At 49.6% G+C, this 16,032-nt stretch overlaps 1 protein-coding gene across 4 annotated transcripts in view; it reads right to left on the bottom strand.

Moving 5' to 3' along the window:
- Capt (adenylyl cyclase-associated protein 1) overlaps positions 1–16,032 on the bottom strand; it is a 34,277-nt gene that overhangs the window by 17,373 nt on the left and 872 nt on the right. Inside the window, exon 1 of one of the 4 annotated variants that reach the window (XM_077703545.1) lies at positions 9,876–9,894. The exons of 1 other annotated variant lie outside the window; for it this stretch is intronic. Coding sequence is in view for 1 of the 3 variants with exons in the window: in XM_077703542.1 (XP_077559668.1) it covers positions 2,030–2,099 (70 nt within the window). In the remaining 2 variants the exon portion in view is untranslated. Of the gene's footprint in view, positions 1–1,759; positions 1,906–2,029; positions 2,474–9,875; positions 9,895–16,032 lie in introns of those variants that run through there. 2 more of the 4 variants (XM_077703542.1, XM_077703544.1) reach the window with 2 other exon arrangements.

Below are 16,032 nucleotides of genomic sequence, written 5' to 3'. Positions count from 1 at the left end.
TTTGTAATGGCCATTTCTCGCCCTACATTGCAGCCACAAGCTTCTTACAACCGCAATACTGCTAACAAGGCCATATTTGGCACTTTATAGCTGCAAAACAACAAAAATAGTGCAAGGTATTTATAATGTAGGTGATAGAGAGAGCAACCTTGGCTTTAATTTGTGAAAGGTGTAGAAAAAAATCGAAGGTAGTTTTTTTTTTAATTGGCGTTCAAAGTATACCAAAATGCGTCACATTGCTGCAGTACAGGACTTTTTTCGTATTGAACTGTCTTGGCCAAATAAACTAAAATAAACTTCACAGGAAGAATTTACAGCTCTGAAACACCTTACTGATCACTCTAAATGCGCCCAACGGAGATCTTATTTTGTCTTTCAGAATGAATATGCAGGGCAGCCACTTTAGCTGCACTGTCGGCGACATGGCACGCAGGGTGGGTGTCACTATGCGTGTTCATCTTGAAGTGGTAGCGCGCAAACAGACGATGGGCAGAAGAAGAAGACACAGGTCAGGCGCTGACTCGCAACTGGACGGGCGCCAGTCCCGTGCTTGCACTGTACCCTTTCAACACGAACACCCACCAACCTGCACAACTATCCATTTTGTTACTATGCACGTGTCACAAACAAAATGATGGAAGTCTTCCTCTAATTTACTGTACTGTGGAGGATTTTCATCTGCTGAGCAGAAAAGCTGCACCAATCACATTGAAAGTTAACTGGTAACAACACTTATCTGCACCTATAAAAAATTTGTTTTTTGTGCCGATCAACCAGGTTGTCACAAGCAAGCTTGTGCTTCCATTTGCAGGTGCCTCCCAGCAGCGAGGCAGGTCAATTATTAACAGCATGCATTCAATTCCCTTCAAGGCCGTCATTGCACACTACGTAAGAATGCACTCACACCAAATGGTATTAATGTGAAAGAGCAGTGCAAGAATGCCTGCTGTCACTGCCAAATGACAACTCAATGTTCTTTTTCAGAAAAACAAGAAACCACGTAAACCTGGTCCATTTTCAAACAAGCAACATTGTCTGGTGTAACCCATGCAGCGAAGCACGAGACTTCCTGCCCATATCGGTGTTTCAAGTGCACAAGTCAATAGCAGCATCATTTCCCCAGGGTTCTCAGCAGTCAGGTATAGCTCAAATAGAAAGTTATTTAAAAATGTCAATATGGCTTCCCGAGGCACCGCTTGTTGAACGAGACCACGTATGAAACAGGGCTTACGCATCTACATTACCACCTGCATCCGGTCTCAACCGACCATAACGGGCAACATCCGCAGGTATGCGCACCAAGAGAATTGCACACACGAAGGAGAAACAAAAAACAAAAAAAAAACGTGCCTGGGAATGAAAAGTTTACTACGAAAACACGGGGGGAAAGGCATGAATAAAAAAAAAAAAAGAGCGGGGTTGAAGGAGCAATGCACACAGCCATAGCCTCCTTTATGACAACAAAACGTCCCTTCGAACAAACTGTCATCGCCACCTGCCGCAGGACTTGCGTTGCACAAGCGCTATCCTAGGGGACAGTGGCAAAAATAAAACGACTTCAGGGAACGGTCCTCCAGCTAGCCCGACCGGCCGGACGAGAAAAAGTGGAGGAAAGCGACAGCTTCTATTTTTCCCTGGCAGCCCCACGCAGTATCCAACTTCAGGTGCAGCTGCCGGCTCGGGCCAAAAGCAGCAAGAAGCGCACAAAACAATGCAAAACAAAAGCGCCTTTTTGGCGACACGCGTGAACTGTACTTACGCTTGCAACAAGCGGCAGCCCCAAGTTGCTCAGCTGTTACGCTGACCGCCCTCGTCCGAACGAAAGCGACTAAATGAATTCACGGCCGCGCACAGCGGGAAGCGATAGAAGAACCACACCTCAGGATGCGTGACTCAACCGGCCCCGCGATAACGCGCGCCTTCCAAGGACCGGACAGGCTGCCGACGGAAGCAGACGACATTCAGCGGCTGACAGGCAACACGATTCGGCTCGCCTGCGCCACTCACGCTACGGCATGCGTGCGCTCACCGAGATGGTCACGCGCTGACCGAAGACCCGAGAGCCGAGTAAGCACAGCGTTGAGTCGGTCTTCAGACATCTATCCAAGGCTCGAGCAGCGGCGGCGGAGGCGGCAGGGCGGGGACGACTCCGAGGTGGCGGCGCCGGCAGACGACCGTTCGAACGCGGCGGCGCTAAACACACCGGTCGACTCGCGCGGCGGCAGACCTGTTCGTCCAGAGTCAAGGGCGCGATCCCTTTTTCCGCCGCGTATGCGACGTTCCACAGGGTCCTGCACTGCCCGCTGACGTCGACGAAGCCTTGCACAGCAGCTTTGCTGCTAGCGACACGTCCCCCCCGGAGCAGGCCGTGCGCGCGAGGCAGGGGGGTGCGGGCCCTTCCCAAAATACACACACAGAGCTTCCGCCGCCCGAGAGAAAGCGACGCCGCTAGCGCCGCTGCTGCTGCTGCCTGCTCTCGCGCGAAGACGACGAAACCGGTATATGAAAAAACAAAAGCCGGGATGCGCGCCGCGCGCGCGCGCTGGTGAACGCACCTGACGTTCTTGCTCTTTTTTTTCCCGCGAGCGAACCCGGTTTTCTCGGTCGCTGTTTGTTTTGCTTAAAGGTCTTCCAATAATCGGCGGCGTTCCGAAACCGGGACGGCACGCTTAACGGGACGTGCGACCTCGACTTTGAACGGGAGCACTTTGCCCCCGTGGCTATTCGGGGGGCGTAAAACGGGCACGCCCGATGACGAATGTTTCCTTTCCACCCAAAGTCGCCATAACATGTGACTCAAACTCCGTCTCTCTCTCTCTCTCTCTCCCGCGACGTTTCGCCGGTTTCGCTTGCCTCACTAAAGAGAAGCGCAATCCCGCGCAAATGAGATATAAGCCAGTATTTCAAGCTGCCTGTTTGATGCGGCTCGCATAAACGCTTGCCTCCTGCAAACGACTCGGTGGCCCTGAGAGTTTGTGTGTGGCCCAAACATCACGCTACTACCACACACACACACAAAATCTACAGGAGTTCTGAGAATTGTCAACTAACGCGCAAGCATTCCTACATTTCTTCACCGTTTCACCAACCTTATTCGTGTTCTTGGTGGCATTGAAGAAACACGTCACTCTAAACACAGTCGTTCTTTTTTTAATCACTCGGGTGAGGGAGCTGGATTTGATAGTTTTTTATGATTTTGCAAGCTTATTTCGGGCTTTACAGTTTTTTTTTTTGTTATTGAGTTTATCTCGTGAGGGAATTGAATTACTACACACACTTTCGCAATTTCATTAGTTAACTTTCAGATTATTTTTGCAATTCTTGCCTCTAATCACGCTGTAAGTAGAACTTTCCGATTTCGGAAGTTCATTTTCAGTTTTATATATTTTATTATTCATTTGTTTTCTTTCCCGCGACCGAAAATGTTTCAGTATTTTGGTGGCGCACGATGGTTGCCAGTTTGGCTATCAATAGCCAAACTGGCGGCTTCTAGAGGGAAAAATTTGGAGGACTATAAGCAGGACACGCTTGGTACACTTGGGCTCGCGGGAGTTCAACCGATCACTAGCTTAAAGAATTATTCGCTCAGCACTGACGTTGCTTTCAGTTGCAAAACTCGCTCAGTTCGCTGCAAGTCGGCCTCTTCGATTTACCGCCCTTGTACGAGGATTCTTGTCGTATGCACGCGCGCGATTCCCCGGTGAACAGGTGCGAGAATTTACCAAGCCGCCCGCGGCGAGGCCGGAACTGTTAATCGATTGTTACCCAGACCTACCAAGAAGCATAAATTTGAGAGCGCAGTGCTACACATCGAGCAGTTTTCCAGGACGGCAGAGATCACCAAAAGTCTGCGTTAACCTACCCCCCCCCCCCCCCCCCCTCACCCCAAAAGTGATGTCTGGTCCAGCTGCCCGACTTGGAACAGTTGGCAGAAGCAGCTTGATGTCTTACACTACGTGACTCCATTCGACGCAGCGCAATAAAATACTGCTTACAAGTCATTCCTTTAGCAAGAAAGAGCACGGAGACACCCAAAAGGCAGTATTATCCCAAGTCTAGGCGGGACACAAATCATCCTTACAAGTTCGTTGCACGCGTTCTCCTGCCGACCTCTCTGCAAAAGCAAATTCCCTCTGTGTGTGTCCACGACGAGGTATGAGGGGGAAGGGGAAAGTAAAATAAATAACAAAGGCCGGTAAAAACGTGAGAAGCCTTTCGCAGGGCTAAGTCGCAAAAACAAAGGGTGCAGCCGGCCTGCGAGCGGAATGAAGCAGGCATCAGACGACCTGACCCGGCGGCGTATAAAGGAAGCCCCCTTTTTTCCTCGTCCTCTCTGCCGGTCGTGTTCGGCTACAAGAAAGGGGAAATGTGCCTCGAGCGGAAACACTGCAGCCAGACACGGCCCCGCTTTTGTTTCTTTCGCCGCGAGGATACATTGAGGGCTTCCGAAGCCGACCACGACTTCGCTACGGGTATTACACAACCACCCGAGTTCCGCGGCAAAACCGGCCGCACTCTCGCAATCCGGCAGCGTAGCGACGTATGAAGCGGGAGGAACATCGGGGCGGGATGGTGCGCAACAGTCATTCAGCGCCGGGCGCTCTACAGGAACAGTGATAGGAAAGATATCACTGTTCCTGTCTCCCGATGTGCGCAATCTGATAGGCGCGGGAGGGCGGCAACTCCTCTTCTCTGCACTCTTGCTCGCAACAGCGGCGGACATTATCCCGCTACCTTAGCTAAAATTGAATTTCTACCCACGCAAGGTTACACGCTCACTTGCACAGAACATTATTCACCCCGCTGTAAGCAGGGGGCCGCTGCGATCGCCACCTGTGTGAATGGCACTCAAGTCTGCTTCGCTTTTAATTGTGGCCTCTGCAGCGGACGTTGCGTTTCCTCCTAGTTAAAAATGGTACCGACGTACTGGTGAAGTGCAGCGTTACACATACAGTGTGTTGCGACGATAACTGGAACACTTTAAAAATTTTTCCTGAGCGATCGGCCGCTCTGTTCGCGCTCAAACTTCACACAAAGGTCGCATTTTGTGGTCTATTTTGTTTGACACCGGGAACAACAACGGTACTTACCCGCTTATTCTGAAAATAAATAAAAACGATTTTCGCCTATGGGAAAATGGCGGCGATTTGGACGTGCGAGCCCGAAAACCGGGTTTTCTGATCGTCTGTTAGCTCATTTCTAGGTGCATTTTCTGATCGTCTGCTGCACCATTTGGCTCCGTACGTGAATCCCAAACATGCGTTTCACTCTGCAGGTGGTTCCGTCGTTCCAACATCAACTTGCGCTGGCTCGCACGTCCAAATCAGCGGCCATTTTCCCATAGGCGAAAATCGTTTTTATTTATTTTCAGAATAAACAGGTAACTACCGTTGTTGTTCCCGGTGTCAAACAAAATAGACCACAAAATGCGACCTTTGTGTGAAGTTTGAGCGCGAACAGAGCGGTGGATCGCTCAGGAAAAATTTTTAAAGTGTTCCAGTTATCGTCGCAACACCCTGTACGTGCAAATTTTGACTTTCAACGATTTTGGGTGAAGCTAAGCCTAACCCGCCGCCACTCCTCCTGCCCACAAGGCTGGAAGGGCCGACGAACGCGGCTCCTTCCTCGATGTCCGGCTGGAGCATATACTGAACATACGTCCCCGAGTTTAGTGTCACTAGCGAGTTTTAGCCGACCGTTTTTCACGCTCCGCTCCGATAGCAAGCGAGAGCCCCATTGCGAATGCGTGGCGCGCTTGGCCGCGAACGGCATTGGCCTGGCGCTCATATCATCTTCCATGGCTTGCCATGGCTTGTAAGCGGCAGCTAATTTGTTAGGTACGTAAATGGGAAATATGGGAGTAATAACAATAATAATAACCAGATTTACTTCGTAAGGACGAGACAGACGAGATAAAATGATAGTATCACACCTCTCAGTTTCATTTCGTTCACTTCCGTTCACGTTATTGTAGACGTGTGGCGGCAGATCAATTCCCGATCTCCTCATTGCTCTCTGAACTTATGATAAGCCAGCACTCAAAAGCAAAAAAAAAAAAAAAAAAATGATGCAAGAACGCACAAAACAGCCTGAAACGTCACATCAAACGCGAAATCCCATTGGGCAAATGAATTTGGCTCATTTTGATCCGCGCCACAGCAGGGTCTGGCTCATTTTCAATACGAAGTAACTATTTATCTGCCACATTTTTTTAGGGGAAAGCTGCCGGGATTTTCTTGGCAGTGCAGTTTTATGTGACTTAGTTTTGGTTTGTGGATTAGGTTCATTTCGAAAAAAAAAAAAAAAAAGAAGGCGGCTCATTTGGTGGTCAACGTGGGATTTAAAAAAAAAAAATGCACGCGAGGTTTGTTTGCTCCGTTTACACGGAAGCCAGTATCGCCAGGTATCGCTGTACACTGGCTTCGTGCTCTGCTGCCGGCCTGCCACTTGCAATTTGCTGCACCCCATTTCGGTGCTTGGGTCCTCTCGGTCAGCAGTAACTTATCGCTTATTTCGCCGGGGTGGCGGTTTCAGCGGCTCGGGTCGCATATGCTTTGGTAGGGAAGAAAATTTTTGCCTTTAAAAATTCAACAAATACCTCCGTCCTAGCGCGCCGTGGTGTCGGCGGATACTGTCGCCCATGCCTGGTGTTTGTGGCTCAACCGTTTCCTTCCCTGAGCCGAATTCACAGCGTGTTTTTCACTAGTTTTCGTGGAAATGCTGCTTTTCCGTTTGTCGGAAAGAAGTCTGCTTGCGGCAGAGAAACCCGCTGTAGGGTTTCTCTACGAAATACCTTTCAATGTCCGGCTCGCGCACGTGTGCAGCGTCCGCCGAACGAGCCAAGGTGACACAAGTATGGTGGCTAGAGTCTAGCCACCATAACACAAGGGCTTGGAACCGGATGGCGACGAGCGGAGTGGCGCGAGGGGATGCTTGACCCCATCACCCGGCGCCTCTAACATTACGCCCGCTTAGGGAAAGCTACCGTGGGAGTACAAAAGCCCTGTTCCACAATCGGCGCGTCCGTCTGGACAAGGATCGCTCAAAAAGGAAGCGCAAGGACGTTACCAAGCCCGACGACGGCAGGGTGACAAAGTGAAGGCGCGCATCGCAGTTGTACGGCGGCAAGAGACACCGGCAGCCTTCCTTTGGACAACTAAAGGCAGTGACAGCGGCACTGTTGATTGACAGCCATTGTGGTTAATGGCTGCTATGCACAACGGCGGTGTAGTGATGCCAGCGCCGGTGGACCCCGTCGGGGCGATGACCCTCCGCCCTTCTCGTCGCTTTGCCCTGTACCCAAGCCGTCGGCGGAGTGGCAGCCATTTGGGGCGGACTATAGCCCCACCGGCGACCTTCTACGCGGCTTTTGGGAAGACTCGTTTCCTCCCGACCTTCGGGGGGCGGCGGACAGGGGGAGCAGGGGTCAAAATCCTAATCGGTACATGTGTTGCTGTGCGGGGGCGGCTTCGCTTACGACTGCATGCGGGGCTGCGGCCAAGAGCGGTCACATCAAGACTTACTCTCGTGGCAGTTTCTGCGCGCCAGAGCCCCACGAGTTTCTCGCCAACCGCACGGCGGTTCGGCACCCTTTCTGGCCCCCGGGCCCCATCAGGGATCATGCCGCGATACCCTTTTTGCTTTTTGTGCGCTGCGGCACCTTTTAATTGTAATCCAGTTTTCATTTTCTTGTCTCATCTATGCTTCGAAGTCTCCTATAAATAAGTGTAAATAGACTTTTTCTTCATCATCTACTCGCCTCGTCTCGTCATCGGGTCCTTCACCATCCTCCACGACGACACCACCCACCTCAACAACGAACCAAACCTTACTGGCGGGTTTACGGACTCCGAGCTACATTCCTATGAACAGACCTCGAGAACACCGGGCTTCAGCGGGGAAGGGCACGGAGTCAAGGTGGGCAATGGTCAACATGAGAGAGGCGGGTGTGCAGTGGATGATCGGTGAAAATGAAAACGGGCCGGACACCAACTAGGCTTTGGCCGAGAGAAATTTTGGCTCCAAAATTGGACTGCGGACTGTGTCTTTGTATTAGAGAGGTTATAAAACCCCGGGTACATGTGATGAAAATACGAAGCGCATTAAACATAGCTTAGTCTCGCGATGTCGGAGTATCGTCAAGGTTTCGACAGAGAGCAACGAGTTTACTTCACCAACGGGCCGAACGAGAGGACAGAGGAGAAGCTCATTCCCGCCTTGCAGGACAAGCCACGCTGCGACGCCGAGGAAGCGACAAGGCGCGCCCCCGGAAATAACAAGGTTCTTTACAAAACTTCCATTGGTAAGCGCTTACGGCGCCAGAGTAAGAATTACCTCAAAAAAGAAAAAAAAAAAGCTGCTCCAGGAACACCTTTTGCTATCGCCGAAGAGAAAACGGCGCGTGATCATTAGGTTCATACGGGAATATGTGTCAGCCGCCGTGTTCTAATTTCTAATAACATACGAGCAGCAAATGTCCGAATCAACCATAGAACAGACGAAGAGCGTACACAACGAAGTAGACCACAATACATTTAACTGAAGATTTGGTTCGTTGAGATCAAAATGATGGCGCGGTGAGGATGCATTTATGCGGTGATAGCTGTTCTCGCAAATATGCCGCTTTCCTGTATGGCCGACGTTTGCTAAGCTAAATTCCGCAATGTGCGTGCTCTAAATCCCAGTTCCGCGTCGCCATTCTATAGTTGTGCGTGACCGTTCGGATCATGTACGCGCTTGCGGCGAACACGCGCATCTGCGCAGCCACGCTTTAGGACAGGAATAGGTTTGGCATATGTTTGTATTGATCTGTTTACACGAACTCTACAAATTCCGCGGACGATATGAACTCTAGGGAGCGAGTATACAGCGGCACCCAGTTAAAAACCCGTTCAGTTGCAACCAGCTCTAGGCGCAAAGGGAGTCGGATTATACAACGGGTCCGAATGTACTCGTGTTCTTTTTTTTTTTTTTTTTTGACCACAGCACGTTTACAAAGAATCCAGTTAGAACAAAAAATCGGTCTGACGTGACCGAATGTGCGGTAACATTCAGGTTTGCACAAACATTTTCGACGAGCATTCGGCAAAGGCGTACGCGCGGATATATCTAATGAATACCATGAATACCGTCCAAGAGGATGAAAGCATGCCGAGTGGTGACCTCGCCCTTTAACCAAGGACGGAACTATTTCCGCTATGCGCCCACCTCGCAGGATTGTAAAAAGTAGGGAGAACCCACGAGACTAGGTAGACGGCGAAACCGGCGCTCGGGAGTCGGAAACATTTTACTGTGCGGAATTACGTGCCGATCAGAGCAGAGGCGGCGCCAAGACAAATGGACGCCCACTTAGCACCAGCGTAGCACCGCGCGAGCTGAGCCCGATGCTGAGCGAGCCGAGAACAAAAAATGAAAAGCATATTTCCAGTAACAAAATAAATTTTAATTGCTTCGTTTCGCCGTCATTTGTTTAAATAATTGACGTTCACCGCAATTCGATATGGCCTTTCGGTCCCGCAAGTCTCGAAGATTATCGGTACAGTAGTCGGCTGTGCCCAATAACTCGAAATGCTGAGCGAATATCAAACGGCTGAGGATGGATGCCGCGCCAGTTATTTTGGATTTGGGTACATTTTACAAACGAAAATAGACAAGGACGATGACGGATGCACCCAGGACGACCGCTAACGATCGTCCTGTGTGCATATTTTTCGTCCGTCTCTAGTTTTCGCTGTAAACGCCATTTTCCGAGAAAAGAAAACGTTCCGATGTAACTGAGCATACGATAATAAGATGACCGAATGCACCCTGAAATACGTCATCCATGAGGGGACGCCATCGGTAGCGGTCACAACGCGCCATCTTGATATGCCTACCTTGTCCTCGAAGAGCAGGGAGGGCTTAATTAACGGGGTCACCCTAGCTTCCTCCGGCCGGAGTGGGCGCAGGGGAGGGTCGTCGCACCTTCCACACTCGGTGCCACCCGGCGACAAGCCTCCCGACAGAGACGGTAGTGTAGTAGTACCGTAGTGCCCCCAAAACGGCACTTCGAACTCCCGCACCCCTTGACGACGACGGCAGCGTTACATGAGCGCGCGCGCGTGTCGTCGACGCCGCTGTTATTTCCGCCGGCAAACCGCGCAGGAAGTCTCTTCACGCGTGCTACCACTCCGGCGGGTGCAACGGCACCTCTCAGACGACTCTGCAACAATGCGCACCCCCCGCTCCCATCGAGATTCTCCCTGACGTGCACCGGAAACCCTGTCTAGACAGCGTATAGCGGGTTCCTCCGCTTCGAAGAGATTTAAAAACGTTCGCGCGGTATATACCGTTCCTTTATCACTATTTATCACTACTAAAAAGAAAGAAACAACGAAAGAAAACGCAAACCTGGACCTAAATCGACGGCGAGTACCCAGGCTGGCACACGTATACAAGCACAGGACTCGACAGGATTTGAAAAACTTTATTCCATGCGCGACTGAGAATTTTGTGCGCATCATCCGATATATTCCCATTTGTATAGTTATTTTATCTTGTTTTCTTCTCATCTGGCGTGGAAAGCCAGGCGCGACGGTTCTACTAGCATCGTCATTTTAGGTGTATATTTCTCTGCCCGTTTTTTTTTTTTTTTTTCATCTCCCCGACCGACCAACATACAAATTGACCTTCAAGGCTGCCGACGTTTGATGGCGTTAGAAAGCTAGTACTTGGATGTTTCCAATGGCCAAAACAAACTGCACGCATAGCGGTATAGTGTTTCAAAGTGAGAAGTACACATGTCGCTGATAGCTTAAAGCAGACGAAAAAAAAAAATTACGCCTATCTTCCCGCGAGGGAACCCTGGTGTGATGCGACGCATCGGGGGGTTCAATTGGTGTTTCCGTTGGGTTGATTATCTAAATGGCGTGAAACGTGTTGTGAACGCGTATGATGCATTTCCATCACATGCGGGTGTTCCTATACGCGGGACGATGGGCGTAATTGTTGTGTCACACCACTCACTGAAGGGACCATCGCTTCCATCACGTCTTCATCGGAAGAATCAAGTCAAGCACTAAGTAGTCAAGCAAGGTCACGTCAAGTGCGAGAGCGAGCGCTTGGCTGAACCGCCGCAGCGCGATACCCGCTTTATATTCACAGCGCTTGAAGGAGAGGAGACAATGGAGGAGAGTCGCGCATGCGCGCACTTGCGCGCGCTGGACCAGTTGTTAATGCAGCGTTACGCAGCGAAGCGCGCCCAAACAAGCGCGCCAGCTGTGGTATGCTGAGCCGGAGTGAGAGTTACACACAGCTGTGGGAGAGAAGAACGGAGGAGGGATGCGGACGGACGGCGCGACGACGACGCAGGAGGGACATGCCTCAGAGCAAGAGATGCGTCGCATCTAAAAAAAAAAAAAAAAAAAACTCCTATAGGGGCCGCTGCATCAGAATTCCATTTCGGTCAGCGGCCGTGGTTAAGAGGTACTCCAGCTCTCACTTCAAAAAGGTAGATAACAGGGGAACAACGCCTCTCCAGGCGATATACGTGCCGACAAGCACGAATGACCCCGTGGCCTCCTGCGTTGACTCGGTGTCATTCACGGTACTTAGCTTCAAAGGACGAACAAAGTACAGAACATACGTCTTTTGATTTGCTTTCATTTGCCCTTTATTGTATTTTAAAAGGTATGGACGTCGACGCTACCGGGTGCGCTACAGGTACGGAATAGGACCAGGAACTTGCTTCCATTACATGCACACTGACAGTAATAATAAAGAAAATTATTTGACGACGATGACCAGCTATACTTTCTTGGGAACATGCGAAAAAAAAAAAAAAACACGGATGCCGACGAGTGATGGGAACGAAGTTTGCAAAGTGAACAAACGGAACGGAACTCGTATGCGTCCGAGTCGTTTTTTTTTTTTTTTTTTTTTCGCGCTGTAACCAGAAATGGTTCCCCAACTTGCCCAATCTTAGCCTTTCAGAGAAGGCTGGTTGGCTGAACAAAATGAGCGGCTCTGAAATGGAAAGGTGGTCGATAAGGCGCGCTCCAACTGCGGAGACAAATACTTCTCCGAGATTTTCCCGGGAGGGTGTGAGGGAGAAATGACACAAGCCTGCTTCACAAGACATTTACCCACGCTCAGCTTACCACGGGGTTGCGGCCAGGCGGCGAAAACTGCGACGCTCGTACGCAACCGGCGTTGCGCACAGGTTCCGCTCGCAACTAACCGATTCGCGAGTCTGCGGCGAACACTGCCCGCCAGTCATTCGTCTGTCGCAGTGTCCATCCATTTCGTCACACCCTTACAAATTATTATTAGATGCGACGGCATCTCATTCACTCGCCTTGTCCCTCCATACGGCATTGTCGTTGTCCGTCCACACCCATCCCCCATCCTCCTCGCCGCGCGAGCTGCGCTCTCCGCCGCTCACCCCCTCTCCTCTCCGATAGCGAACACTCTCTCGCGAGGGGCATCGGATTGGATTTGATTGGATTGGATTGGATTAAAGTGGTTTGTGTTGGATTATGTCGCGTCATAGCCGCGCCACGTTGCGTCATAGCCGCGGCAGGGGGTTCACGGCACGTTTCACGCGATGGGAGAATCAACCTAACGGAAACAACAACGGAACCCCCTATGCGTCGCATCTACACAGGGGTTCCCGCGAGGGGAGGTGGGAGTAATTTTTTGCCTTTCAAGCTGGCCGAAAGCAACTGAGGGTCTCACTGTCCATGTACTGCATTTTATTATGCAGATAAGCCATCTGTTGTTTTGCGGCGAGGGAGAGAGAGAGAGAGCAGATAAAGCCAGCGGTTGACAATTTGCCGAATAGGGTGCTACACAGCTAGTACAGTTCCGATGCAGTAAACTAAAAAAAAAAAGTGGCTGGTTTAACAACTGCCTTCATTTTCACGGCGCCAATGTACACGCCCAGTCTCCCACATTAGACAAGTTTGTTCGTGCCTTATCACGTGTCACTAACGAGGAGACCATAGCTGTGCGACACAAAGCGTTTGCGAGCTCACAAATGAATGTTACATACCACTTTAATTTGGTGCACCCAACGATAAGCTCGTGCAGTTGACGCAGCCACACAATTCAATATGCAAAGAGGGGTATATGGTTGTGTTGAAGGGGTAGGGCATCGTAGCTTCTCCCGCCAACACGCGACTAGCGTGCGCAGTGAGTGACCAATCAGCCGCGTTCCGAATAGGCCAGCTGACCCAGTGCGTGACTTAAATACGCGGATAAGCTAAACTGCGAGTACAAACAGCCCAATCATTACATACCGTTAATTGCTGGCCAGACCATCGTGGAAGTCAAAACAACAACGAAAAGGAAAGAGCTGCTCCCCTGAGCGACGCGCCGGGGTCAGAGTGGCACATCCGGAGCTATACCGAGATGCTGGTGCTCCCTGCAACCCGCGCCCCTTGGCGACAGGGTCGCCAAGACGTGCCAAGTTGCGTCAGGGCCGCATAACAAGTTCCCCCTTTCTCCGTCTCAACCGGGGTGTCACGTTTCCTTCTCCCACCCTCCACCCCGGTGCGTTTCAACAAGACCTGTTACATTCCTCGCAACGGCACGCACGATCTTTCCAAGGCCTAACTAAGCGTTTTTATGCGGACTCGACTCGGAAACCCGTCTGTTCCGTCTGTGGCGCTTGATGCGTCACACTTTCGCCGCGCAATAAAGCATTCTAAATAAAAGGCCTCAGACACCTCGTATTTTCATTTTCATTGCGATTGAAAAAAAAAAAAGAAAAAAAGGTCTTCACGGCAACGCATGAGTGTGTAGTAGTGAAGCAGCCTTTACAGTTACCCAATGTTTATAGGGATCCACAGCAATGCACGAGGTTTTATGGAATTATTTAAAAAGCGCTAGGGGCTTCCCAATTTGATATTTGACTGTTTTTAAAGTCTTTCACTCTCTCTCTTACATTGTCCCAACCATGTCTTCCTGGCAATGCATTAGTGCCTAGGTGTGAAGACGACTTTAAAAAGGGCCTTGGTGTACAGCATTACGTAGGGATTCATGGGGTCTCATACCGCGGGCCATTCTACTTTGATTTCAGACCGCTCATATAGAGCCTGAATAAAGGTTTTCCCAGCAATGCATTTAAACATAGTAATAATGCCCGCTTTAAAAGCGCCCGCTGTATTGCAGGAAAGCTTGTGCATGTATATGACAATTCCCCCTGTAATTTTTTTTTCTAGAAATCGTACCAGCAGCCTCATGGCTCTAATTATTGTCTGTTCAATTAAAATTTGCAACACTGCGAAGTGTATAGCAGACAGGATTGTTCTCACTCTTTCTTCGCAATGTGTACATGAGTACCCCAACTGTCGGGACTGAGTGCACGAGCAATACAAGCCATCACTTTTGTTGTCACATGCCTTCCACTGAGCAACGTTCCGGGAAAATTCGGGAAATTGGGGGGGGGGGGGGGGGATGCAGGAAGGAATTTTTTATACAAATCACGAATATTTGGATGGGAATATGACAGGTGCAATGTGGAGTTTCCAGCCACAAAAGAGAAATAAGGACACGAAGGCACACTATTGTGTTTAGATGAAAACAATCATCCACCCTTACAGGTGTTTACTTCAAGCACTGCTACGAAGTTTGGAGTCGGCAATGCAGAATGATTGCACTGTTCAAGAGAGAGCATAACAGCAACATATGGATGTCTTCGTGTAAGCGTTTGGCATAACTACTATTCCAGGTATGTCTGCGGTGCTTATAATCTTGAATGAAATTACAAACTATGTAATCACACAACGCATCTAAGTTGCTGAAGCTGCTAAGAGCCCAATTGGCATGACGTAAGCATGTCGGAGGAAGAATGGAGGCAAAATACACGTTCGGTTCATTTGATAAGTTTCTATGTCAAAATTTCAAACAATTTAGTAAGATAACAAAAATAAAGGATGAATGAGTGGTGACTTGCTGCCCACTTTCGAAATTCCCCCTATGGCATCGCTAGGAATAGTTCAACAAAATCTACTGCTACAAACATCACTGCATGATTTCAGAGGTGCCTCTGCTTCTTTTTAACAGCGGTGCCACTTGAATGCTAGCATTATGTCAAAACAATAATTAGTACTTAGTTTTTTTTCCAAAATGACATCCTTGGTGACGTTTGGTAAATGGTAAGCTGGAAAGCTCATCAATATAAGGATGTTTTATTTGGACAACGTTTTTCATCACCGGAATGGAGTTGAGCAGGTTTTCCGAGACAAAAAATAAAACAAGGATGTATATGGTCTTCATGGACCCTCTTAGCTTCTCACTTCACATTAGATTTCACTTAACTGTAAAAATCTGCAAAATGCCCTTACATTTATAAAAACAAAACGTTCATGTGAAACACATTCAAGGATTAGTAGGCAAAATAAGAAAATATAAAGGCAGTGTTCAGACACGAACTACCCAAAGCCTTCAAAGTATGACCAGCATCCATTCAACCCAAACGTGATAACGCCACCCTCTCCAGTGTCTTTTTCCGTCGGTTTGACCGAGCGATTACGATACAGGGTCTCAGGGTTGTTTTCATAATTTGGCGCCGAAATGCTGTCACCCAGAGATAGAAAAACAGGCGCGCAGCTGGATATCGGAGACCGGCGCTGCTGCAGCAAGTAGGCGTTATCAATTTCGCAAGTAACCTCCTCATTACTGAGACGCATTTTAAGTAACAGAACGCAAGTAACCGGGCCTACCAAATAGAAATGAGCGATTGTTCAAAACGCAGAGGACTTATTGAACAATCTAAAAGCTCTCACCCTTATTTTTTGTTCTCTTGAAGACTCCGAGAATTACCGGTACACGCACTTTACGTTACAAAACCGCCTTCTGCCTGTTCGGGCCCAGAGCTTGCGTAAGATGACTGGACTTTTCCTTAAGCGAGACATGTCCCTTCGAGAGCTAACGGCGACGGAACAGGCCCCTCTGTGTTCCGATTGGCAGATTCCAGCACAGTCATCCGCACCTACAACGTCACCTCGACGAAGCCGATGTAACAATACACCCAAGCGTGGAGTTTAATCA

Source organism: Haemaphysalis longicornis, unplaced genomic scaffold, assembly GCF_048455015.1.
Source record: "Haemaphysalis longicornis isolate Haplotype H1 unplaced genomic scaffold, Haemaphysalis longicornis Haplotype H1 scaffold_3, whole genome shotgun sequence".
NCBI lineage: Eukaryota > Metazoa > Arthropoda > Arachnida > Ixodida > Ixodidae > Haemaphysalis > Haemaphysalis longicornis.
This window is presented reverse-complemented; position numbering and strand designations above follow the sequence as displayed.